The sequence below is a fragment of the Phyllobates terribilis genome, unplaced genomic scaffold (assembly GCF_046119375.1).
Source record: "Phyllobates terribilis strain yellow unplaced genomic scaffold, ASM4611937v1 Scaffold_3__8_contigs__length_932513732, whole genome shotgun sequence".
Classification (NCBI taxonomy): domain Eukaryota; kingdom Metazoa; phylum Chordata; class Amphibia; order Anura; family Dendrobatidae; genus Phyllobates; species Phyllobates terribilis.
The window spans coordinates 443,748,751-443,776,634 of NW_027362763.1; the positions used below are offsets into that span (position 1 = coordinate 443,748,751).

General features: G+C 40.4%; 1 protein-coding gene across 2 annotated transcripts in view; it reads right to left on the reverse strand.

Annotated features, from left to right (window-relative positions):
- Positions 1-27,884, reverse strand: part of MMS22L (MMS22 like, DNA repair protein) — a 140,202-nt gene that overhangs the window by 63,179 nt on the left and 49,139 nt on the right. Inside the window, exons 8-13 of one of the 2 annotated variants that reach the window (XM_073675735.1) lie at positions 27,151-27,264; positions 23,841-24,020; positions 21,198-21,260; positions 20,956-21,075; positions 17,786-18,012; positions 16,434-16,943 (exon numbers count right to left, since the gene is read on the reverse strand). In XM_073675735.1, the coding sequence (XP_073531836.1) occupies positions 16,434-16,943; positions 17,786-18,012; positions 20,956-21,075; positions 21,198-21,260; positions 23,841-24,020; positions 27,151-27,264 (1,214 nt within the window). The remainder of the gene's footprint in view (positions 1-16,433; positions 16,944-17,785; positions 18,013-20,955; positions 21,076-21,197; positions 21,261-23,840; positions 24,021-27,150; positions 27,265-27,884) is intronic. The other variant, XM_073675736.1, reaches the window with a different exon arrangement.

Genomic DNA, 27,884 nt, shown 5'->3' on the forward strand with positions numbered 1-27,884 from the left:
GCTCACCATGTCTACATAAATTCCTTGAGTGGTCTAGTTTCCAAATGGGGTCACTTGAGTGGGTTTTCCACTGTTTAGGCACATCAGGGGCTCTCCAAAAGCGACATTACGCCCGCAGGCCATTCCATCAAAATCTGCATTCCAAAGCGTCGCTCCTTCCTTTTTGAGCCCTGCCGTGAGCCCAAACAGTAGTTTTCCTCCACATATTGGGTATTGGATTAATCAGGAGAAATTGCACAACAAATTGTATGGTGAAATTTCTCCTGTTACCCTTACGAAAATGCAAAATTTGGGACTAAAAATGTGATTTTTTTTTATTTTCATGGCTCAATATGAAACTTCTGAGAAGCACTTGGGGGTTCAAGGTACTCACCACACATCTATACAAGTTCCTTAAGGGGTCAAGCTTCCAAAATGGTGTCACTTATGTGGGGTTTCCACTGTTTAGGCACATCAGGGGCTTTCCAAACGTGACATGGCATCCGCTAATTATTCCAGCAAATTTTGCATTCAAAAAGTCAAATGTCACGCCTTCCTTTCCGAGCCCTGCCATGCGCCCAAACAGTACCCCCCATCCCCCACACACATATGGGGTATCAGCGTGCTTAGGAGAAATTGCACAACAAATTTTGGGGTCCATTTTCTCCTGCTATCCTTGTGAAGTAAAAAAAATTGGGTCTAAATGGAAAATTTTTGTGAAAAAAAAAATTACATTGTTTATTTTTTCCTTCCACATTCAATTAATTCATGTGAAGTACCTGAAGGGTTAATAAACTTCTTGAATACGATTTTGAGCACCTTGAGGGGTGCAGTTTTTAGAATGGTGTCACTTTTGGGTATTTTCTGTCATATAGACCACTCAAAGTCACTTCAAGTGTGATGTGGTCCCTAAAAAAATTGTTTTGGACATTTTGTTTTAAAAATGAGAAATTGCAGGTCAACTTTTAACCCTTGTAACTTCCTAAAATAAAAAATGAGGTTTCAAATATTGTGCTGATGTAAAGTAGACATGTTTGAAATGTTCTTTATTAACTATTTTGTGTGGCCTAACTGATTTAACCCCTTTACCCCTGAGGGTGGTTTGCACGTTAATGACCAGGCCAATTTTTACAATTCTGACCACTGTCACTTTATGAGGTAATTACTCTGGAACGCTTCAACGGATCCCACTGATTCTAAGACTGTTTGTACTTCATGATAGTGGTAAAATTTATTTGATATCACTTGCATTTATTTGTGAAAAAAATCGGAAATTTGGCGAAAATTTTGAAAATTTAGCAATTTTCAAAATTTTAATTTTTATGCCCTTAAATCAAAGAGATATGTCACACAAAATAGTTAATAAATAACATTTCCCACATGTCTACTTTACATCAGCACAATTTTGGAACAAAAATTTTTTTTAGTAGGGAGCTATAAGGGTTAAAAGTTGACCAGCGATTTCTCATTTTAACAAAATTTACAAAACCATTTTTTTAGAGACCACATCACATTTGACGTGACTTTGAGGGGCCTTTATGACAAATACCCAAAAGTGACACCATTCTAAAAACTGCACCCCTCAAGGTGCTCAAAACCACATTCAAGAAGTTTATTAACTCTTCAGGTGCTTCACAGGAATTTTTTAAATGTTTTTTTCACAAAAATGTTACTTTAGACCCAAATTTTTTTATTTTCGCAGGGGTAACAGGAAAAAATGGACCCCAAAGTTTGTTGTGCAATTTCCCCTGAGCACCCAGATACCCCATATGTGAGGAAAAAACACTGTTTGGGCGCACGGCAGGGTTCGGAAGGGAAGGAGCGCCATTTGACTTTTTGGATGTAAAATTTGCTTGAATAATTAGCGGACGCCATGTTGCGTTTGGGGAGCCCCTGATGTGGGGGGTTTCCACTGTTTAAGCACAATTGACACCATTTTGGAAACTAGACCCCTTAGGGAACTTATCTAGATGCGTGGTGTGCACCTTGAACCCCGAGGTGCTTCACAGAAGTTTATAACATTGAGCCGTAAAAATAACATTTTCACATTTTTCCAACAAAAATGTTTTTCAGCCCCCAATTTTGCATTTTCACAAGGGTAACAGGTTGCGTTTGGCGAGTCCCTGATGTGCCTAAATAGTGGAAACCACCCCACCCTCCCCCCAGTGACTCCATTTTGGAAACTACACCCCTCCAGGATTTTATCAAGGGGTATAGTGAACATTTTGAACCCAGAGGTACGACACAGAATTTGATAACATTAGGTCATCATATTGAATAAGTTGTCATTAGTCTTGAGTGCAAGTGCTCGCTATTTGAGTTTGCATCAGGTACTAGTGTATGCACCAAGTATCGCGGGTGCTCAAGTGACATGCTCGAGTCCCTGCCCCGCATGTTTTTTTTTTATTAGACACCCAAAAAAAACCATGCGGGGATCGCTCGTGCATGGCAGGCAATCCCCGCAAGTTTTTTTTGGCTGTATAACAGCTGCAAAACATTTGGGGAGGAGACTCTAGCATATCACTCGAGCACCCGCCATACTCTGTGCATACCCAAGCACCAGATGCAACTCAAGTAGCAAGTACTTGCGCTCACTAGTCGCCATATCGTCGTCATTTTTTTTTCTTTACTTCTGAAAAAATCCCAACCCCAACCCGAATCTTAGCCCAACCCTAACCCTAGCCCAACCCTAGCCCCAACCCTAACCCTACGTTAACCCAAACCCTAGCACAACCCTAACCCCAGAGTTTATTTTTTACGCCGTTGTGTGGTATAAGTGATTAGACAGCGTTATTCTTCGGGTCAGTGCAATTACAGCGATGCCAGATTCATATCGGGTTTTTATGATTGACAGCTGTCACACACTAAAAGACGCATCTTTTTGCAAAGACTAGTTTTTGCATCGCCATATTTTGAGAGCTATAATTTTTCCATATTTCGGCCGACAGTCATGTCACGGCTTGTTTTTTGCGGGACAAGTTGACGTTTTTATCGGTATCATTTTCGGGCAAATGACATTTTTTGATCGCTTTCTATTCCGATTTTTGGGAGGCAGAATAAACAAAAGCCAACAATTCAGGATTTTTTTTTTTTATGCCGTTCTGCGTGTGGTAAAATTGATAAGGTAGCTTTATTCTTCGGGTCAGTACGTTTACAGTGGTATCAATTTTTTTTTTTTTTTTGATTTTGGCGCTTTTACACAAAAAAAACTATTTTATAGAAAAAAAGAATTGTTTTTGCATTGCTTTATTCTGAGAGCTATAACTTTTTATTTTTCTGTTGTTGGAGCTGTTGCGGCTTGTTTTTTGCGGGACAAGATGACGTTTTCAGCGGTACCATTTTTATTTACATTCGTCTTTTTGATCGCTTTTTATTCCATTTTTTGTTTGGCGGTATGATGATAAAACATCGTTTTATGTTTCGTTTTTTTTATTTATTTTTTTTACCATGTTCACTAAAGGGGTTAACTAGTGGGACAGTTTTATAGGTCAGGTCGTTCCGGACGCGGCAATACCAAATGTGTGTACTTTTATTGTTTTTTTTCCCATAATAAATAAATATTATGAGTTTAATATATTTTTATTTTTTGGGGATTATTTTTTTCATTTTTTTTTTTTTTATATTTTTACAATTTTTTTTTTCACTTTTCTACTTTTTTTTTACTTTTACACATTGTCCCACTATGGCAGGGTTCCCCAACTCCAGTCCTCAAGGCCCACCAACAGGTCATGTTTTCAGGATTTCCTTAGTATTGCACAGGTGATGGAATTATTGCCTGTGCAGGTGATGCAATTATCACCTGTGTAATACTAAGGAAATCCTGAAAACATGACCTGTTGGTGGGCCTTGAGGACTGGAGTTGGGGAACCCTGCACTATGGGACTTACACTTTTTGCAGAACCATCCCTGTGCTATGCAGCCTGTCAGCGCTGAACAGGGCGAAGTTACTTTGGTTGTGCACTGCGCATGACCAAAGCAACTTCCTGCCTCCTGGTGACCCGGATGTTGTCATGATGACGTCGGGTCACCATGGCAACATCCGTGACCGGATTCAGACGCCGCTGGACGCCGGCAGAGAAGGTAAGTATAGCGCTTACCTCCTCTTGCCACCGGAATGCTGCGATCGATTTCGATCGCAGCAGTTCAGGGGTTAATGTATCGGGAGTGGTGCGGGACCACTCCCTGCACATAGCACAGGGTGTCAGCTGTGACAATCAGCTGACATCCGGCGGCGATCTCGCCCGCACCGCTTGTGTGCGGGCGAAATCGCCAGGGCATATTAATATGCATCAGGCCCATAAGGCCCAGGGCACAGATACGTACTAATATGCCCTGGGTCAGAAAGGGGTTAAGGGCATAAAATTAAAAGTCTGAAAATTGCAGCATTTTCAAAATTTTTGCCAAATTTCAGATTTTTCCACAAATAAACACAAGTCATATCAAATTTTTTTTTTACCATGATCATGAAGTACAATAGGTCATAGAAAAAAAACAAACTAACAATCTCAGAATCACTAGGATCTGTTGAATCGTTCCAGAGTTATTACCTCAAAGTGACAGTGGTCAGAATAAAAAAAATTGGCATGGTCAGGAAGGTAAAAATGGGCTTCGGGGTGAAGGGGTTAATTAGCTTTCATAAAATTTTATGGATACAGTCATGTGTGGCTTGGTTTTTAGTGCTTTTCACAGCGGAAACACACAAGTTTATTTATTTTAATTTTTTTTACCTGTGGGCACAAGCACAGTGGGCATGACATTTCTATAAATCCCATGGGCATGAGATTTCTAGATATCCCATCTACTTTCCTGAAACTTTAAAGATGCTGCATTTTATGTGCACCAAAAATTTGAAGCATCAAAATCTCACCAAAAATTCCCTGTGGGAACTTAGCCTAAGTCAGAAAATAAAACTATTCTTGGTATGAACACAAAGATTTGGTCCAAAATGTGCGCTATTTTCAGGCTTTCTAATTGATAAATTTGACAATAACTTTGTCTCCTTGGAGACCACGACAACTTTTCTTGCAATGTTTCTAATTTGCAGAGGACAATCAGAAAACTTAAGAACCATAGCAGTAATTTTAGGTTAATAACATTATGCCAGGTTCATAAAGCAAACTTTAAATATGGATTATAATTTGTTTAAAGTGTGACTTATTATTTCTGATGAGACATAGTTCAAGGGCAGAAACACTGGTCAAAGGCTATAAACTCATCAGATTACAATGAGCTGCTTCTTATTAGCGAACGAATACAGTCGTGTCATCTTGAGGGTACATTCACAGAGTATATTTTGTTTTCTTTACTGTGATTTTCAGAAAAAGCGCTAAATATCCAGCGATTTTACAGCAGGTTTGGAAAATCAAAGCAAAAAAATGCAACTTTAAAGCATTGTAAGCATACCCTTAAAGTTCAGGATGGAAACCTCCCTACTTCACAAAGTTTAGCCACATTAATAGATGAATGGATGCATATCTTCAAATTTTTGTACAAGGTATATACTGTATGTGGGGCAAATCTGAGGGCCAAAAAAGCCCCCTTTACTACAGTGTCGGCTACTGTGTTCTTTAGTTGATCGGCAGCAACTCATATTTCCTCCGACTGTGGGGCAAGGAATATGTGCCACCCATTGTACAAAAATGAAAGACTCCATACACTTATTCTGAAAGTTCAACACTGTGTGAAAGGAATGGAGAGTGGTACATACACTGGCATACTACACGATATCAGTGTAGAATCACAGATTTATTTACAGTAACTCAAATTACAGAAATAATGCACACAGCGCTAATAGTTCTAGTGGAGGTTCTGTGAAGTCCTGGGAGAAAATAAATATTAATATGAAAGATACCAAGTGGTCTGTTCTAAAAGGAGTATTGAGATTTTGAATGGCTTATCGAGACAAGAATTTTTTTTAAAATTATACCAAAAGGGTTATTCTTACCTTACTGATCCCCCATTAATTTACAAACACCCTGACAATCTATGTACTTTATACTCGTGGAGTAATGTGAAGGAAAGATCCGAGTCAAACAATCCCAAGAACACAGAGCACTGCTTCAGAGTTACGGTAGAACTACACATAGAAATAAAAATGCCAAGTTTAGCTAGGTTAGTAGAGGGAGGAAACACAAGAAATTCAGTTTTGAAAAGATTCTGTTTAAGATAAGAGGGAGGACATGAAGCTAGAGACATCAGACAATCACAGGTATTTTGTAGAAAAATATTTAGATTTGAGAGTCCTCAGTGGTTGACACCTTTTAATGGCTAACTGAAAAGATGGTAACAAGTTGCAAGCTTTCGAGACTACTCAGGTCTCTTCATCAAGCATAGTACTCCATGAACTGCTAGAATATTTACAGCCAGAACTGTTTATCTCTCCCATAGTAATAGCTCTGCTTTACGTCACCTGTCTCATCTATTGCATTATTTCTGTGTCCTATTGTGTATAAATAAGTGACTGCTTATATTTTGTGTTATACTATGCCTGATGAAGAGGTCTGAGTAGTGCCACCTTTGTACTGTTTGACAAGACCAGAGTTAATATCAGCAAACAGAATGACTGACAGACATCTAATGTCAGAAGAGGACTATAAGTCACCTATAGAGAAGGTATTTTGGAAACCACCATAAATGCGAAGAACCCTACAAAAAGACATAGGTATACCATTTCCACAAGGATACGGAAAACACAGTGCAGGATACATTTCCTTGAGCTCTTATGCTTCTTACAATCAGCAAGGAGCAAAAGCAATGGGTTATCGGTGTCCTAATTCTTTTAATATCTGCCAGATCCCGCTTTGTGTGATGATAACAATGCTACAGGAACACAGAAAATTGTTTAATTAAGCTTTAATTGTTTTGTGAAGCTTGCATTAATCACAGAGTTTAAGTACCAGGCTTGGAATTATAATAATTCTGTAAAACAAATTTAAACTAGCTAAGTAGGTCAGCGCTGCGAACATGCAACACAGGACCTCTGGGAATTCATCTCTTAATGGCTATTTATGTGCAAATGAGCACCCTCTAACCCTCCAAAATCCTGCGTAGCTGAAGGGCATTTCACTTAGCCAGGAGCACTGTTTAACATATAAAGACATAAACTAAAGGGGTTTATTGGGAATATGGTATATTTTCTACACTTCTTCCTCTTTTCAGAGATACACCTCGTACTTTTATAGCAAAACCGATCACAAGTTACCGATATGTTAGCCAAAATTGGAATTATCTAAAACAGGAGGAAAAGGTCTAGCTCAAATTGACAAGCTGGTGACTGCTACCAAAGAACCATTAGCAAATCCTGTGACAGTTGATGGTCTGTAAAGCTCAATTTAGGCCAAAATCAGATACCATAACAATGATGTAGATGGGAGCATTCAATCCACTGCTAAGTCAGGTTAGTAGCAGAGAAATAGAAGAAAATAAAAAAGGAGCTCATGGTGATAATACGTCACAAAACAGTAAATATGTAGGACGGTAGCGAAGGCTCACCTTAGTGTGCTGTGCTAATGTAGGCCAAACACTATTGGACAGTGCCCTGGTTATACCCCCAAAGTCTCCACACTCAGTCAGAGGAAAGATTAAAAGCCTTCGGCCATGACAGGTTGATTATGAGCCACTGAACAGCTGCTCACTATATCTCAACACCTGGGTGTGATTCACTGGGTAAATTTTGAGCGGTTTGTCTCTTACATTGCTGGGTGTATGGAGGTTGCAGATCTCCTGGATTGAGTGCCTTTGCTAAAGGACTAAGAAGCTGGACTTTAAGCCATGCCGGCTAACCAGCACTATTGCATGGACTGGTTACTTTAGGTTTTACTTGGTGTCGGGCAAAGGTTGAATTTAAGTTTTCTGTGATGTGGTTTATGAAAACTGAAATAAACCAGACAGACTTTAATTAGAAAAGGTTCCTGTTATACCTCACATTGCTCACAAGTGTGTAGCATTGTTATAAAGTATACAGTGATATAATTGTATTCAGTGTCCAAAACAGGGTTACGCACCATCACTACAGAGCAGGGAAACCATTTCCAATAAAATCTTTGGTAAATTTTCTCGTTTTGTGCTGATAAAAGGGATTCTAAGTGGCAAGAACTGCATCAGGTCCCATCAGGATGAACTATCCATTCTACATTGGCATGTAGGTCATAGAAATTAAAATAAAATGATACCTTGATATTTGTGATACAATGATTTATTTTTTAGAAAACCATGTTTTTCTTATTATGGAAATGAGCTCTTAAGATTTATGGGCCGGACAAAGATCTCCCTGAGAATCTGTCTCCAGAGCTCATTTTAAATGAAAGGTGGCCTTATCAGTGTGAGACATGTAGATCAGGAGAGCGGGCTGTTAGTCATTACATGTGTCACACTGATCATAACCCATTCCCAGGTTTTGTCGGGAATAAAACATTGGATCGCAGATATCAAGATATCATTTTAGTCAACTTTCAGTGACCTGCGTGCCCATACAGTCTGCTTTAGGAGGGTTTATTCTACTGACAGATTCCCTCTAGTAAGCAGATCTCCAAAACAACTGTATCAGAACATTCAAACATCCTGACCTTACTGTGTTGGTGGCATGCTGCTTAGACACACTTTTGTGTGAAGCATAAGGGTAGTGCCAGACAGTGCAGCCAACTGCATGAGGCCAAAACGCTAACCACTGTGATGGCCAATTGCCACACAATTTTGTTTCACAATCATGCGGCGGCTGCGGCCATTGGCCTGCCACAGGTGGTAGGAACTTAAGCATTAAATCAATGACTGTACCCCAAAAGAACTCTGCTCTATTGTGTAGCATAATAAGTCACTACATAAAAATACAGAGCTGGGAGTTTGAGGACCTTAGTCCGACGGTCCACTTTTGGTCAAGTTTTCGCAAGGAAATAGATGCTGGATATAGGCAAATATGGTCCAAGAATCATACACAGTCAGTGTTATGAAATACATATGTATTCCCAGAACAAAAGTACCAGAATCTGCTGTCCCAACGTAACAGAAACAATGGAAACGTTGACCGTTTTACATCCACCTACAGCAGAACTACATCTGGAAAGTTTACTTTTTTTTTTTTTTTTTTAACAGGGCCGTAGAGTCGGTAAGCCAACCCTCCAACTTAGACTCCTCACTTTCCCTGACTCCACAGCCCTGCCTCACTACTGAGCATGTATATAAAGTGCAGCACAGATTCATCTCAACTAAAAGCCTAGATCTTTAGATCAGGAACAGAACAGACATTAAAGCCAAGTGTCCACGAAGCAGAAATGCTCTTGATTTTTTTCTGCATCTCCCTGGCAGGAAAAACGCATGCAAATTTTACATGCGTTTTTCCTGCCGGGTAGACGCGTTTGTGAACAACCGGCATGGATTTATATAGTGTGACCAAGTTACGATGCTGCAAATGCAGCATCAATAGTAAAAAAAAAAAAAAAAGAATAAAATGGTGAAAAATAAAAAAAACATACTCACCTTCCGATGGTCCCGGTCTCTTCGACGGCTCGCGGTGGTGTAAAAGGACCTTCCATGACGTCATTTAGTCATGTGACAGGTCACGCAACCGCCAACGGTCGCGTGACCTGTCACATGACGTCATGGAAGGTCCTTTTACACCACCGCGAGCTGCCGAAGACACCGGACGCACCGTACAGGAGACCAGGGGCCATCAGAAGGTGAGTATAATGTTTTTTTTAATTTTTTTTTTTTTTTTTAACTACAGGTACTATGGTACCCGGGTCTGGAGGAGAGTCTCCTCTTCTCCAGACCCGGGTACCATCCGCGCATTGAATCACTTAATATCTTCATGTGCACATGTACTCCTGCGGATATTATGCGATTCAATGCCATTGCAGACCAAGTGTTTTTTAAGCGTTACCGGGGCGGAATTGCCGCTACAGAAGGCCATAAAAAAGCATAGTGGGCACGCAGCCTTATAGGACATTTCATAACTTTCCCAAATTCTTATGAAGAAATATTCAGCACATACTGCATTGTACTACTGTACCCAATGTATTATACCTTTTAGGATTCGGTCCATTTTATACGGACTCCCACTCCCTAAAATGGACACAGACTCCACAGCCCAGCTTTTTATGACTAAAGAAAAACCCAGCAAAAACATTTGAATTCTAATCCTGAGGTCTGGTGCCTTTTGTAGGTCTTTTATATCAACATAATGGGGCAGATTTACCAAACCTATTACACAGTGTAAACAGTCTTAAAGGGAATCTGTCACTCCCTGGCACTTATCTGACCTCTAATAAGGGCATACAAGTGATAGAAATGGAAATCTACACATACATGTATGCCTCATATTAGAGGTCACATTGCTGTGAAATGTCTTTTTATTCAGTCAAGTTTCTGATTTGCTCTAGTCCCGGGGACTGGAAGAAATCCCCGCCTACTGAGTTAATTACAATGTTTCCCCCCTCCCCTGCATGTCACAGTGCCTGTATTTGGCTGCTGCAATTGCACATCACAGGACACCGACATGCAGGGGAGGGGGGAAACATTGAGATTACCCCAGGAGGTGGGATTTCTTCCAGAGCCCGGCCTGGAAGCATCAGAAACTTGACTGAATAAAAAGACATTTCACAGCAACAAGAACTCTAATATGAGGCATACAGGCAGGTATAGATTTACATTTCTATCACCTGTATGCCCATATTAGAGGTCAGATAAGTGCCAGGGGCTGACATTTTCCCTTTACAACATGGCAAGTTTAGCAGTGGTTCATGATACAAACTACAGGTTACACTACCCATTTAGTTGGCTTACTTTGTGCCACAAATTTATAATATAGTGGTGCATAGAATTGCATGACGCTGTGACCCCTTTACTAAAAGCCGTACACCTTACTGTGAAGCGATCCTTTGGTGTAGTTACGCCAGAAAGTGTAGTATATCTCCCCAGTGTGCCAGGAGCAAGAATGTAGGAATGACCACCACAAATATAATGAGTATTGTACAGTTGTCACTAAATCTCCTCCAAGCTGCTTAGTACTCATGTATTAAAAGTGGCCACACACTTGATATGGCTTTCGGTGGAACGTTCTGTCAACAGCAATTCCTGCTGCCCCCCCAATACACATGTATGCTCATCAGCAGGGCCAATTCTAACTTTCTGCTGTCAGAGGTGAAAATTGGAATGGCACCCATTCCCCCTCATCCAAACAAAAATCAAACAGATGAATTGAATAGTACATCATTGGATGCTGAAGAGCCCTGCTTCATCCAATCACATGCTGCAGGGGCTGGTGTGTGGCATCACATCTGGTGCTGGCACAATCCAGGATACAGCAGGTGTGTATCATTGACTGTGAAACAGAGCCTGAGACTGAATAGATAGAACTCAAAGTTTATAAATAGAATTTGCTGATTTGTGATGTACATTTGTTTTTAAAAATGTGCATTAAAAATGTGATTACTGTAATTATTTTCTTTTAGTAAAGTGAACATGACAGCTGATACATGCTCCCTCTTCCACGGGCAGCATGTATCAGAGGGTGGCTGTATGCTTTCAGCCATATATTTTTAACTGTGAAACGTTCTGATGTTTCAGAGTAAAGGATCCTTTAATAGCCGTCGGGGACCAAGCCACAAGTGAGCCTCGTTTTAAAGTATTCTTGCCATCCGCTGCCGGTGACTCACAGGTCTCTCCATATACACGCACACAGAAAGAAACCGGTACCTCAAGGGGAGCGGGGCAGGGCAAGGCCACCAGGGACCAAAGTTTTGAACTAATCACCTGTGGGGTTTGGTCCCTGGCGGCTTTTAAAGCTTGCTTTCTTTTGAAACGCCACAACATTTTAGTCATACTCACATGACTGAAATCATGCAACCACAAATTTTTTTTTTTAAAAAAAAAAAAAAGTTTTTACTTATAACAGTGAAGACCACAAACTCTGTATCATTGCACAGAACACCTAAAAGATTTTTTATTTTGCTGGCTACTTTCCTTTACAGAGTATTTTTTATTTCTCTAAATGGATCTCAACCTAGGTCTATTAAAGGTGTATTCTTTAAACAGGATTTTAGGGGATAGCTCATTGATTGCTGGGAGTTCGACCAATGAGACCCACAGCGATCCCATGGGACTGCGGATTAGGGATTATACAGAGCCACAACTTCAATGGAACGGAGGTGCGTATGCTCAGTCTCCGCTCTATTCATGGTCTTTGGGATTGAATACTTTGGATAGGGCACAACTATTTCTGGAAAAAACTCTTTAAAGGGTTATTCTCAAGTTGTGTCTTGAGCAGCACTCAAAAAACAGCCTGCGTACTCCATTATAACTACATATAGAGATAATAGAGCCTTTGAACAAACACATGGGTCTGGAACATAAGAGAAGTTTAGGACAACTGCTTTTGAAACTGCTGATACTGGCTGCCAGGGGATTGTGATTATGCAGGACTGATAAGAGCAGCTTGATCAGGATCTGAGAGGAAACTGAGCAGCTAACTGCTGTATAGAAATCAATGGGCTGGAAAGAAGTGACTGGCATTTCAAGATTTAAATCCTCAGACTGAGATGTAACTACGAAGACAAGCTCTGGTGGTCTGTCTCCTGGGAAACAAGCTGTACACTATGTAAGATAAAAGAAGAATGACAGCAGATAGACCGCATGGAAATGAGCAAGTTTGCAATTGACTTTTTTTTTCTAACTAAAGCAATTTAATAACATGAGAATAAACCTTTATACCTTTTACCATCTAGGGGCCTTCCATCATCAATATTTTTCCAGTAGCAGGATTTTGAGAGCGATTATTTTCCTTAATTCGCAATGAGTTATCCTTAGTGTGTGGGCTTGAACATTAATGTGGTAGTTCATATATGGGCAATATTACAGACAGAAGATGTTCCGCATGTAAAAAATTGGCAGTATGCACTACTCTGATCTTTTTTTAATCAGACTTGCCCATTAAACTGAATAGTTGGATTTAAAAAAAAAGAAAAAAAGAATGTCTAGAGACACCATCCATATTATAACAGATCCATTAGAATTATTAGCATAGAAAGCTGTACTTGGTCTTGTGAAGTGATCTTTTATAAAAATGGATGTCAAAATGTATTAAAAATCAAATAGAGGGATGACAAAACAGATGAATAATCGTTAGGGTTTTTTTTTCTGGACGAAAAACGGATAATTTTATATAAGCTAGTATGAAAACCGGCCTATACCTTTTCATTTCTATGCTTGTCTTCATCCTGAGCATTTTTCCATAGATACAAATACAGTGCATATTGACTTTGTGATGTGATTTTCTCGTAGTTGCTATTTGAAGTTTGTTAGGCTGCTCCCTTTCACCTTTACAATACTTAGTCGTACTTTTACCAGTTTGTATTAGGGAATTTGTTGATGCTATATAAACGGAAAGTATACAGTTGTAACAAGACACAACAACTAATCATATATAAAGAAAATAAATCCCAACATAACATATACCACATTATTTAGGCTAGGGGGGCTAATTGCCTTCATTGCACAGCGGCATTTTATTAAGAAGGCTTAAACATCCTGAAGCACCTCTCTATCACGAGAAGCAGAAGAGACTGCGTCAAAGGCTCCTCTGCACCGCCAAGTAGTTAGCAGCCGGCTTTAGACTACTGTCATTATAAAAGCAAGATGACACTGTTCTCTAATCCAGCCAAAGCTGATAAGTACCATCAACCTGTCACTTCCTACACTTCAAAATTCTTCCATCTCAGCTTCAAAGAGTTTTTACATTTCGATTTCTTTTGCTGGCAGCCTCTCATTCTCCCACGGTGCTCTAATGCAGCATTTGCACACCGGGGTGACTCCCCACCTGAATAGCAGGTCATCCCCTGCTCACTGAGCTCATCTGTGGCCCATGTGCTAGGCAATTTAGATCCAATCAGCCCTTATTTAGCTCAAGAGTAATGAGCAGCATAGTGACACAGAGTTAAGCCTGACCCTCAGGACACTGCTCATCAAGCAGTAAAACTGTGACAAAATCATTCATCTTCTACCCGCTGGCAAGAAATAATACTCACATTCTCTGTATTACTTTTCAAGATACAGAAAAAATAAAAAAAAAATGCTCCTGAATTTTCATGATGTGAGACATTAATTTGCAGAGAGCTGAATTCCCTTAAACCCCCTACCGCTATCTGCTCACCAGGGGAAATAGGCCTTAGGAGACTGAAATGGAATAAAGAAAATTGCTCCAGCTTTCTTTTCATTTTAAATAAGCCTTGCATCTGACATGCAGAAAACACCGGGAATATTCCAAAAGAAATTAGAAACCCTTGTAATTTCCAAAGGAGAATATCAGAGGTTAAACTTTCCATAGAAGAAAAAATCTGTTATTCAGACTGTAGATATTCACACATGGACACACATGCACGTCCATCATTAATGTTCTTCCACAGCACATTGATTACTTTGTCACCTTGAGAGTTTTTCGTTCTTATGCATCCGGGTGGCTTTATACTAGAAACCTTACTGAGAGAGAGAGATAGAGAGAGATGGTGTACGAGAGAGAGAGAGAGAGAGATGGTGTACGAGAGAGAGAGAGAGAGAGAGAGAGAGAGATGGTGTACGAGAGAGAGAGAGAGAGAGAGAGAGAGAGAGAGAGATAGAGAGAGAGATGGTGTACGAGAGAGAGAGAGAGAGAGAGAGAGAGAGAGAGAGAGAGAGAGAGAGAGAGAGAGAGAGAGAGAGAGAGAGAGAGAGAGAGAGAGAGAGAGAGAGAGAGAGAGAGAGAGAGTGAGAGAGTGTGTGTGTGTGTACTGGAGAGGGAGAATAAGGTTGGCAGGTGATTTACAGGAACCATGGTCCTGATCGCCAATGTCTATGGAGATGCAAATTCCTTACCAGCAAGTGGCCCCCACTGTCAATATGATTAACGAGTGCCCATTTGATGTAGCTTACGCGGTACAATGAAATAAGCAGTCATATGTTGCTGCCAGAGCATAGTAGTCTATGGCAAACTCATCTAGGCTTTTGCATTCAGCAAAAGCAGCGACCGACATGACAGAAGATGAGCAGCTTCATTCATTACTAAGAATTGCTTGAACATTTACACTTTTTCTACCCCTAAATAGGATTAGGGATTGGTTTAGGGTTAGACTTAGTGATAGCGTAATAAAATTGTTACATTAAAAAAAAAAAATAAGAAAAAAAATATAAAAAGAAAAAAGACACGAGACAAAAAGCAAAATCCTTCAGGAAAGTGTCGTGTGTGGGCTGCCAGATTAGACTCATCAACAGAGCTAATGTAAGTGCTGATAGCCCATAGCTCATAGGTGAAGCCACAATAGCTGAGTGGTTGCCAACTGCAGCGCTGGGGTCCTGGATTCAAATCCCACCAAGGACAACATCTGCAAGGAGTTTATATGTCCTCCCTGTGTTTGTGTGGGTTTCCTCCGAGTTCTCTGGTTTCCTCCCACACTCCAAAGACATACTGATAGGTAATCTAGATTGTGAGCCCCAATGGGGACAGTGATGATAATGTCTGTAAAGCGCTGTGGAATATGATGAAGCTATATATAAGCAAGCACAGCTGTTATTTTAATTGCTTAATTGATTCAATAAGTATATTAACCTTTTAGGGGCTTCACCAGAATTAAAGCAATGTGGAAGGAAAAAATGAAAATTTTACTTTTTCCCACAAAAATGTTGCTTTAGTCCCAAACTTTGCATTTTCAAAAGGGTAACTGGTGAAAATTGACCATGCAATTGTTGCAAAGTTTCTCCTGAGTACGCAGAAACCCAATATGTGGGGGAAAAGTACTGTTTGGGCGCACAGCAGGGCTCGGAAGGGAAGGAGCGCCATTTGAATTCTGGAGCGCAAAATTGGCTGAAATAGATTGTGGATCCCAGGTCACATTTGAAGAGCCCCTGATTTATCAAAACCTCAGAAACCCGAACAAGTGACCCCCATTTTGGAATTAGTCTAGGGGTGTAGTGAGCATTTTTTAACCCTCAGGCGATTCACAGAATTGTATAACATTGGATTGAGTCACTGGAAAATTACCATTTTTTTTCCCACTAAAATGTTGGCTTGCCCTTAAGTTTTCAATTTTCAAAATAAATAATAGGAGAAAATGGACCGAATGGTTACGTCAAAGGTCGTGAAGGGTTTAAAAAAATAAAAAAGCAGCAAAATAAATCTGGCTGTGGCAGGGGATGGTATGGCAACACATAATTCTAAATAACTGTCAATTACATAGTTTAACAGTTCACATAATTATCGTGGCTAATGTGTCAAACACGGTACCTTCTGTGTAGTGACAGATTACCTGTCATTTTTAGGATTTATTACAGTTTTCCAATGTCTACATAAAATGAACACCGTGATTTTTTTTGGAAAGTTATTCAGAAATGTAAAATAATAAAAAAAAGATATATTTATCCTACATTTAAAGATTAATTAGTAATAAGAATAAAAACTTACACAAAAAAAAAAAAATCTTTTTTTTTTTTCTTACCTGAGTCTTGCAATGGCTGTTTGCAGAAAATGAAGAACAGCACTCAACTCTGACTCGCGACACGCTGGCAGCAACATACTGAAACCATCATTTAGTAACTTTTCTTCTGAAAGCTGTAGAAGGCTGTTTGTCTCAAAAACCTCTTGGACGCCATCAACATATGTGGAAAGCAGGGTCCAGTGTGTATGTTTCTGGCCATAGTCACCTTTAGAAACCAAGAACTCTTTGGCAGTCTCGCGAAAACTATGGGAGAGTTTTTCAGCCAAAACACTTATATCCATGTTTTTCTCCACATAAATTAGCATGAAGGCAAAATTGCCTCTCCATATTAGAGCCTGCTGGGCAGAACTAAGATTGGAACGAACTAAAAAATTTAAGAGGTCCAAAACACGGCTTGTGACATCTTCAGTCTCTGCTAAAGTAGCCAGTAACAGAAAAAGCATAAAAAAGTTCTGCAAGCCAACTTCTGAGAGCTCCTGCATTTTCCTTTGATGAAATTTGGAGTAGATTCTGTCAAAGAAAGAAATTTACTTCTGTGATTAAAGGTACCGTCACACTTAGTGACGCTACAGCGATCCCGACAACGATACGACCTGGCAGGGATTGTTGATGCGTTGCTATGTGGTCGCTGGTGATATGTCAAACAGTCAGATCTTCCCAACGACGCAGCAATGATACGGCGACCCGTAACGATCTGTATAACGATGTCGGCGGTCGTTGGGGCCCTGTCACATAGCAGCTACTCTGATGATTCAGACCTCGATGAGGGACGACTTCTCAGTTCTGAGTCGCCAACGAGGTCGTTGGTAAGGTGTCAAACACACCGATGCATGCTACCCAGCGGGACCTCAATGATCAAAAAATGGTCCAGGCCATTTCGACACAACCAGTGATCTCACAGCAGGGGCCTGGTCGCTGCTACGTGTCAAACATAGCGAGATCGCTGCTGAGGTCGCTGTTGTGTCACAAAACTTGTGACTCAGCAGCGATCTCGCTTAGTGTGACGGGGGCTTAAGATTCAAATATATCCATCCAGTCAACGATAAAACAATAGGTCAATATATACTCTATCGAAGTGAGGAGAAAACACCAAAGGAATACAACATAGTAAAGTAATACACAATAGAAAAGCACCAAATACAACCCATGCAATGAATTAGAGTAGATATAAACTCTACATTTAACATCTCCATCTAAATCAGTAAGAACAGAAATTGATAAAGGGATAAAGCAATTTGCTAGAAATTGCAGAATTTTATAAACGAAGGCCAATAATAAAATAAAATTACTAACATTACATAACAGCAGCATTAACAACAAAGCAGGTACTCAACAGAATGAAAAATACTAACCTTCCTTTAATTTGCTTCCAAGGATGTGCACCAACACGATCTTTGGCTTTTTTCATTAGACGGGCCAAGATCCGTAAGAAAATAAGGTAGCTGTTATCGGACTTGTACAAGTCGGGACTCTGATCCTCCACACAACAGCTTTTCACAACTTCCAGCATGGAATAAGGGGTTTTACTGACACTGGCCAGGGATTTTAATCCAAGCCAGGATATGTTAAATAAACAGTTCTAGAATAAAAAAAAAGGGGCAAGACAACAGTTAGTAATTCTCAAGTAAGAAAAGAAGAAGAAAGCCTACATTTAGCTGGTAAATTAAGGAAAAGACTAACTACCGTATGTACATTCCAGAAGCTATAAGATTCACAATAGCATGTATATGTTCATGTTTCTGCATCTGGTACTGCTGCTCAGCCCTAAAATACACAGCCGTGCAGTTTTATGTGCTGCAGTGAAGGCGTTCAGCCCTACAACACACAGCTGTAGAGTTTTATGTACTGCAGTGAAGATGTTCAGCCCTACAACACAGCTGTGCAGTTTTATATACTGCAGTGAAGGCGTTCAAACCCTACAACACAGCTGTGCGGTTTTAGATACTGCAGTGAAGGCGTTCAGCCCTACAAGACACAGCTGTGCAGTTTTATGTGCTGCAGTGAAGGCGTTCATCCCTACAACACAAAGCTGTGCCGTTTTATATACTGCAGTGAGGACGTTCAGCCCTACAACACAGCTGTGCAATTTTATGTGCTGCAGTGAAGCCCTACAACACACAGCTGTGCAGTTTTAGATACTGTAGTGAAAGCATTCAGCCCTACAACACACAGCTGTGCAGTTTTATATACTGCAGTGAAGGCGTTCAGCCCTACAACACACAGCTGTGCAGTTTTATATACTGCAGTGAAGGCGTTCAAGCCCTACAAGACACAGCTGTGCAGTTTTATATACCGCAGTGAAGACGTTCAAACCCTACAAGACACAGCTGTGCAGTTTTATATACCGCAGTGAAGGCGTTCAGCCCTACAACACACAGCTGTAGAGTTTTATGTACTGCAGTGAAGGCGTTCAAGCAATACAAGACACAGCTGTGCAGTTTTATATACTGCAGTGAAGGCGTTCAACCCTACAACACACAGCTGTGCAGTTTTATATACTGCAGTGAAGGAATTCAGCCCTACAACACACAGCTGTGCAGTTTTATGTGCTGAAGTGAAAATGTTCAGCCCTACAACACACAGCTGTGCAGTTTTATATACTGCAGTGAAGGCGTTCAGCCCTACAACACACAGCTGTGCAGTTTTAGATACTGCAGTGAAGGCGTTCAGCCCTACAACACACAGCTGTGCAGTTTTAGATACTGCAGTGAAGGCGTTCAGCCCTACAACACACAGCTGTGCAGTTTTATATACTGCAGTGAAGGCGTTCAGCCCTACAACACAGCTGTGCAGTTTTATATACTGCAGTGAAGGCGTTCAGCCCTACAACACACAGCTGTGCAGTTTTATATACTGCAGTGAAGGCGTTCAGCCCTACAACACAGCTGTGCAGTTTTATATACAGCAGTGAAGGCGTTCAGCCCTACAACACAGCTGTGCAGTTTTATATACTGCAGTGAAGGCGTTCAGCCCTACAACACACAGCTGTGCAGTTTTATATACTGCAGTGAAGGCGTTCAGCTCTACAACACACAGCTGTGCAGTTTTATATACTGCAGTGAAGGCGTTCAAGCCCTACAACACACAGCTGTGCAGTTTTATATACTGCAGTGAAGGCGTTCAAGCCCTACAAGACACAGCTGTGCAGTTTTATATACTGCAGTGAAGGCGTTCAAGCCCTACAAGACACAGCTGTGCAGTTTTATATACCGCAGTGAAGGCGTTCAGCCCTACAACACACAGCTGTGCAGTTTTATGTGCTGCAGTGAAGGCGTTCAGCCCTACAACACACAGCTGTGCAGTTTTATATACTGCAGTGAAGGCGTTCAAGCAATACAAGACACAGCTGTGCAGTTTTATATACTGCAGTGAAGGCGTTCAACCCTACAACACACAGCTGTGCAGTTTTATATACTGCAGTGAAGGCGTTCAGCCCTACAACACACAGCTGTGCAGTTTTATGTGCTGCAGTGAAGGCGTTCAGCCCTACAACACACAGCTGTGCAGTTTTATATACTGCAGTGAAGGCGTTCAGCCCTACAACACACAGCTGTAGAGTTTTATGTACTGCAGTGAAGATGTTCAGCCCTACAACACAGCTGTGCAGTTTTATGTGCTGCAGTGAAGGCGTTCAGCCCTACAGCACACAGCTGTGCTGTTTTATGTGCTGCAGTGAAGGCGTTCAGCCCTACAGCACACAGCTGTGCAGTTTTATGTGCTGCAGTGAAGGCGTTCAGCCCTACAACACACAGCTGTGCAGTTTTATATACTGCAGTGAAGGCGTTCAGCCCTACAACACACAGCTGTAGAGTTTTATGTACTGCAGTGAAGATGTTCAGCCCTACAACACAGCTGTGCAGTTTTATGTGCTGCAGTGAAGGCGTTCAGCCCTACAGCACACAGCTGTGCTGTTTTATGTGCTGCAGTGAAGGTATTAAACCATACAAGACACAGCTGTACAGTTCTAGGTACTTCAGCAACCGCCACACACCGTTCTGCTGGCCAATGTGCAATAAAGATGTGGTTGCCTGCATGGTTTTAGCATAAATCACACAGGACTTCACAGTGCATTTTTTGTACTGCATGTTAAGCAGTGTCATTAACACTTGAGTCTCATGTTGATTTATGAATGACCATCAATATAAAATGTTTAGAACTCTTACATGAGCCAAAAACATTTCCTTGCAACCCTATCAGTATGAATGGGAAGACCAGCTGAAGTCAAAACACAGATCTGACTATACCACAGGATACTATACCAGCCCATTTATTTAGTGCTCATTTTTGAAAATGTCTTTATTTCGTTCAGCCTAAAATATGAAATATTGTATTTTTTAAACTGGTCAATTAAAGACACATAACGAATTGACCCTGCTCATAGACACTCAGGAGAGAACTATACTTTTTTGGGGTTACCAATGTCTCTGAAGTACACCTTCAGATTACTATACAAACCATATACTTAATGCATTTTTCTATCCGATTACACCTTCATAAAATATTTATAATTCCTACATCTCACCAAATTTTTGCTGTAATACTCCCACAGTATAGTGACTACTGTTAGATTGGGTTCCCAGACGTCACATAATGACAAGCAGCACTGGAGATGCATCCGCAGTTGGTCCTCCAGGATTCCGGACTTTACAGTAGAAACACAATAGGAGAATTATTACAACTTTTATCACGGTTCTTACCAATTGTACACAAAAGATAGAGCAGTGCGGGCTAGGAAGAATACAACATTAGTAGGCCATAGCCCACCTGATTAGCACTAGACTTCTTTAAAAGGTGCTCCACAAACTTCCAATTAGAGGTGATTTCAATCTGTTGAAAAAAGTAGCAAAAAATATGCAAATTTTATTTTATAAAACTCAAATTATTATCATCAATTTACTAACAAGAGCCTGTCACCAAAATGCCACTATTCTGTTTTTGGGTGTCATTATATAAGTATATGATAAACATATCATGCGTGTTTTTTTTTTTTCCATTCTACCAACAACCCGGTGGACCTTAACCCCTTCCCGACAGGGCGATTTTCCGGTTTTTTTTTTTTGCCTTTTTTTCCTCCCTGTATTCCAAGGGCCGTAACTTTTATATTTTTCAGTCTACATAGTCGTGTGCGGGCTTGTTTTTTTGTGGAACGATTTGTACTTTTGGACAATTTTATCATGTGATGTACTGGAAAGCGGGAAAAAAATATTCCAAATGCAGCGAAATAGCGAGAAAAAAAGCAATTCAACTATTTTTTTTTGGGTGGGGACGGGAGTTTATTAATAGCGTTCATTTGCAGTAAAAATTACATGGGAATATGATTCTCCAAGTCAGTACGATTACACAGATACCATATATGTATAGTTTTTAGTTTATTTAAGTGGTGAAAATTTTTTCAGGAATTTGTACAAAAAAAATTTCACTTGTGTCATCATTTTCTGAGAGCAGTAACATTTTACATTTTCAAGATATGGACCTGTGTGAGTGCTTGATTGGCGCTGAGTAGACATTTTTATCTATATCACTTTTGTGGATAGATGCGATGTTTTGATCGCCTCTTAGTACATTTGTATGTGTTATTGTGGCGGCCGAAAAACTGTAATTCTGGGGTTTTGATTGCTTTCTTGATACGCCGTTTACCTATCGGATTAATTTATTTTATATTTTGATGGATTGGACTATTATGAATACAGAGATACCAAATTTATGTATTTTTTTTAATGTGTGAAAAGAGGGCTGATTATTTTATATATTTTTTTTTAACTTTTCACTGTATTTATTAGTCCCCCTAAGGGACTTGAAGCTGTGCTTATCTGATTGTTTGTGCTACATACAGCAATGCCACAGCATTGCTGTATATAGCAGAAATCACGCTCTCCTATGAATGCCAGCCAAGGGTTGGTTTTCACAGGAGTACCGTGATGACAGGCATAGGGGTCTTCAGCAGACCCCTGACTGTCATGGCAATCCATCACGTCATGGACGCGCCGATGGAATGATGCACCCCCCTGCCAGCGCACATTAACTGCCGCGATCGGAGATTGACAGAGGCATTTAACATGTTAACAGCCGTAAGCGGAGCTCTGCTCCACCTGCGGTTGTTAAGGGCAGATGATGGCTGAATACTTGAGGCATCATCAGCTGGGAAAGATGCTGGCTCGTATGCGGAGCCTGCATCATGGTCAGGGAGCCGGCATGGGACATACCAGTACCTACTATGTGGGTAAGTGGTTAAAAAGTAAGCATCATTTTGATTGTTGCTTATAATTCAATATTTCACGTGAAAATAAAAAAACTTTGTAATATATCCTATCAGAGAAATTCTCTCTCCTCATGAACTAACCATTCACTCAATTCATGGGAAAAATTGGTACTCAGTGAAGACATTTTCCCAAGACGGAGATAGGAGATGACCATTGGTGCTTTTAAAATTCTATGGAGTGGGGAGGGAGAAACTAAAGGCAGACACATAGATTCTGCTGCAAGTTCTCCTGAAACAGAACTTTCTCAGTAATGGTAAAATCTGGATTCACTGAATAAAGATTTCACCCGTTACTTGATAACTTTGGCAATGAATGATCAGTCCAGGAGGAGAAAGAAGCGAATTTCTCCAATAGGATATATTACATAATTTGTTTTCACATGTACTATGGGTTTAAACCAAAAAAACCCAAAAAAATTTTTTAAAAAAAAAAAAAAAAAAAAAAGAGGAAAAATTAAAATCTAACCTCCAAGACTTAAAGGGGTTATTGAAGACTTATTTTTGTGCATGGTACTAACAGGCAGATAGTTGCCAATTGTCTGCCTGTTCTGCACTGGACAGTTCACTTGGAGATTCCCAAGCTTCAATTCACCAATCGTCAACAGAGCAGCTCTTTCTTTTTCGCTCTGGTGTCACTGCCGACCTTATGCAGATTGGCAGCCAGCTCCCTGTAGTTAGGCAGCGGGGAGCCAGCTGTCAATCAGCATGACATTGGCTGTGAGCAGAAGGGAAGAGAAGATGCTGCTCTGTCGAGGTGGCGTCAGCAGAAGCCAGGCACAATAGGCAGGAAGTTTGCAACTACTTGTCTGTAAGTGGTTAGCTACTTAGCAAGAAATAATAAAAGTCCTGGAAAACCCCTTTAATAAATGGCTGCTAATCCATTAATGTTTCCTCCGTTGTCCGTGGTTTGGTGCTACAAAAACACCCAGAGGTGAAACAGAAAAGAGATGCCTTTGCCTCCCGCAGCAATTTGGGTCAGCCAGTGAGAAACACTGTATAGGATTACTGAGTGTGTTATGTGAGCCCCCCTACATCTGACCAGGGGGACGACTGGGTGCTGCAAAGGTCCTATTCTCACATCTGATAAAAAATAAACAAAGGCTTACATAATGGTCCAAGTTCATAAAAAACAAACAAAAAACACTCACCTTTTTATCTGCAATGCCATTGCGATCTAGTAGATATAATGGTGACAGATGTGAAATTAACCACCAGCAGAATCCCAAGGGGTCTTTACATTGCACCACACTACAAATGGGGTGTGCTCCACTTTCACTTGATCCCTGTAGTAAATGCCTCAATATAGTACTCACTAATGTCCAGAAACTCTGAAATAAAAAGTAAAAAACAAATAAAAAACAGACACAGAAGTTTTAATATAATCACGGTATGTTCCTACATAAACTACAGCTTACATAGGCACAATTAGGACTACATTATTAACCCCTTGCGTCACAGCCTGTATTGGCTCTTATGACAAACCAAAATTTATTTATTTTTTTTTTTATGGTCACGTTAGAGGAACCATAAATTTATTTTATGGGTTTTTTTTTTTTAGTTGTACGAGGGCTTCATTTTACTGCACTAGGCCTCTTTCACAGGTCCTGATATTTCCAGTACAAGGTAAAACAGTACCACTGTCATCTGTGTCCATGTGTGTCATCTGTGTAACATCCGTGTGTTGTCGGAGTGCACCATCCGTGTGACAGTATTGGAATAGAATGCAGAATCGAAATGACAGATGTGTAAGTGTTAAAGATGTGCAACGATTGAGATAGACAGGTATCAGTGAGATATATAATTAGTGCTTTGCATGTGCAGTGTACTGTACTTGTATTAAACTAATAAATAAAACAAAGTGAGGTCCCCCCTATTTTTGATAACCAGCAAAGGTAAAGTAGACAGCTGTGGGCTTACATTATCAGGCTAGGAAGTTCCCTGATTATTAGGCCCATCTCAGCCTAAAAATATTAGCTTGCAGCCGCCCCAGAATTGGCGCATCCACTAGATGTGCCAATTCTGGTGCTTTGCCAGACTCTTCCAGATTGCCCTGGTGCGTTGGCAATCAGGGTGATGGTATTGGGGTTGATGTCAACTGTGATTTGTGAAAAATCACAGATGCCATCAAGCCCTGGTGTTAGTAATGGAGAGGTGCCTATCAAACACCCCCATTACTAACCCAGTAATCAAAAAAACAAAACAACTTAATTTGAATAAAAACTCCTCCACACTGTCCCTCATTCACCAACTTATTGGGAGAAAAAAATTCCATGCAGGTCCGAAGTAATCCACCGAATCCGATATAGCCCATAAATGGATACCTGAAAAACATAAAAAAAGAGAGCAACACAAGAGACGGTCCCTCGTTCACCAATTTATTAGCAAAAATGTTCCCACGCAGGTCTGATCTAGTCCACGTTCCCCGAATCCGGCTCCGGGGTTTGTGAATAGAAGTAAACTTACAGCTATTCACAGGCACCGGGTACGGAAGACAATGCTCAGAACGAGGGACAGTCTCTTGCGTTTCTCTTTTTTTATGTTTTTCAGGTATTAAATTTCTGGACTACGTAAGATTTGGTGGATTATTTAGAACCTGGGTGGACTTTTTTTTTTTTCAATAAATTTGTGAAACAGGGATAGTGTGGGGGAGTCTTTATTCAAATAAAGTTTGGTGTGTGTTTTTTTTATTTTTTTATTGCTGAGTTAGTAATGGGGGTGTCTGAAAGACACCTTCATTACTAGCCCCAGGGCGCGATGAAAACTCTGATTTTTGACAAACCATAGCTGTCATCAACCCCAACTACCATTACCCTGATTGCCACCGCACCAAGGCAATCGGGAAGAGTCTGGCAAAGCTCCAAAATTGGCGCATCTAATGGATATGCCACTTCTGGGGTGGCTGTGAGTATTTTTAGACTGGTAAGGGCCCAATATCCAGGTACCTTCCCAGCCTGATAACATCAGCTCTCAGCTGTCTGCTCCACCTTTGCTAGTTATCGAAAATAAGGGGGACCACATGTTTTTTTCATTTATTAGCTTAATATATGTACAGTAAACTACACACGCAAAGCATTAATTCTATATCTCACAGATATCTGTCTAGCTATCCACCCCATATCTATCTCTCTATCCATCATCTATTTACCTCATATCTATCTATGCTCTATGTTTGCACATCTTTAACACCTAAACAGCTGTCATTTCTATTCCGGTACGTGTCACATGGACGGCACACTTTTTGTCATCCGTGTGCGGGAGAGAGACATCAGTGTTGTGGCAGAAAAAAACAAACATATCTAAGTGTTAGTCACACGGACATGTGCGCAGCCCCATAGATCATTGAGAAAACGGTCACCACATGTACTGGAAACACTGACATGTGAAGGGGGCCTTAGTTATGTTAGTCAGTGGAATTATTTTTGTGTACATATAACTTAAACTTATTAACTTTTTATTAGGGAAAAAATACAGAAATTCTGCCTCTGTTTTGCATTTGAAATTTTACAATTCTCACTATGCTGCACAAATAAAGAGTTAACTTTATTCTGTAGGTCAGTACAATTATGGCAATACCAAATTTGTGTAGTTATGTCTTTTATATAATACACTTTGAAAAACAAAGACAAAAAAAACAAACTTGTTTTTTGTGTCGCAATATTCAGAGAGGCTGAAGTCTTACAATTTTCAATGGTACGAGGGCTTATTTTTTGCAAGACAAGGTATAGGTTTAATTGATGCCATTTTAAGCTCGTTGCAACTTTTTGATTTATTACTCTTTGGGAGGCAAAATTAACAAAAAAAAAATTCAGAATTTGTTTTGCACTTGAAATTTGGGCACATTAATTCCTATTTATAAGATAACAGGAATATGATTATGATCCCATGAATGGGGCCGAACCCCAGCAATCACTTATTGTTCCCTTACACCTCCCCTAAGGCAAGAAAGTTAAGCCAAGATCTGAACGATTACTGTTTGCAACATGGCTAGGCTTTCTATTTGGGGCGGTCTAATGTTTGTGTGTTCTTTTGTGAAGAAGATACAAAAACTTTACATTTGTGCTGGAGAAAATCCAGGGGCAGAGTGCTGCTGTAGCCAGTGTGTATTTTGAAGGAAGAAGAGAAGACAGTACTGCGGTAACCATTGTAGGGGACATGGCACTGCTGTGAGCATTGGATGTATGGTGGAGGACCAAGCCCTGCTAAAGTTATACTGGTAAAACACAGCCGCAAGAACTACAGTGAGTACTATGAAGAAATGGTAGAACATGGCTCTGCTGTGACCACCGTGCATATGACGGAGACGCAGGTTGTGGTATATCAGCCATCCTCTGTAAAGTATTAGTGCTAGACATGAGGAGCTGGTTCCTAGTCGCCACAATATAATGTGAGCAGAAGACTTGGTGCAGTACTACATTAGGATAGCAATATCAACAGACTTCTGACACTCGCTCTGTTCACCTCTGAAGAAGATTCTTTGCTTCTATGATCAAGAAGTTGAATAAGTAAAGTCCACATCTCCTTAATACACGGACAAGAGTAAATGTGACTACTCAGGGTTTCAGAGGGGCGAACCTGATGGGAGAGCAAACACTGTTATGGACTTCAGATTTAGGGCTGTATTACAATCCTCACTATTTTTAAATTAATGCGCCACATAAAAATAAGAAATAAAAGGTCTGTTTAAATCAGATCTGTCACCAAATTCCACACCAGGAATGAATACATATTATGTAGCTCTCCAAAATGTAAAATGCATGGTGTACTTACTTTGAAAATCTGTGTAAATATTTATGTACATTACCTTGTAAAAGTATCCTTGATGAATACTAAAATGCTCATTTTACGTCAAAGTACGTACACCAGCCCCATCAAGTCTAAGATCCCTGTGATAATGTATACTGTTTACATTGTGAAATCTGGTGACAGATCTTATTTGAAAGGGATTGTCCGGGAGTTTTATATAGATGGCTTATCGTTAGGATAGATCATCAATATCTGATCAATGTGGGCGCGACCAACCAACACCCCCTGCCGTTCAGCTATTTTTGTGTCGGCTGAGTGTGCAGAGTTGTGGAGCTACATAGTGCAGTACCTGGCCATGGCCAATATATAGTTGACAGGATGGTGGAAGTCTGCAGCTTGGTAGATCTGGCTCATTTGGAGGGGTGCCGGGGTATCGCACCCCCCACCAA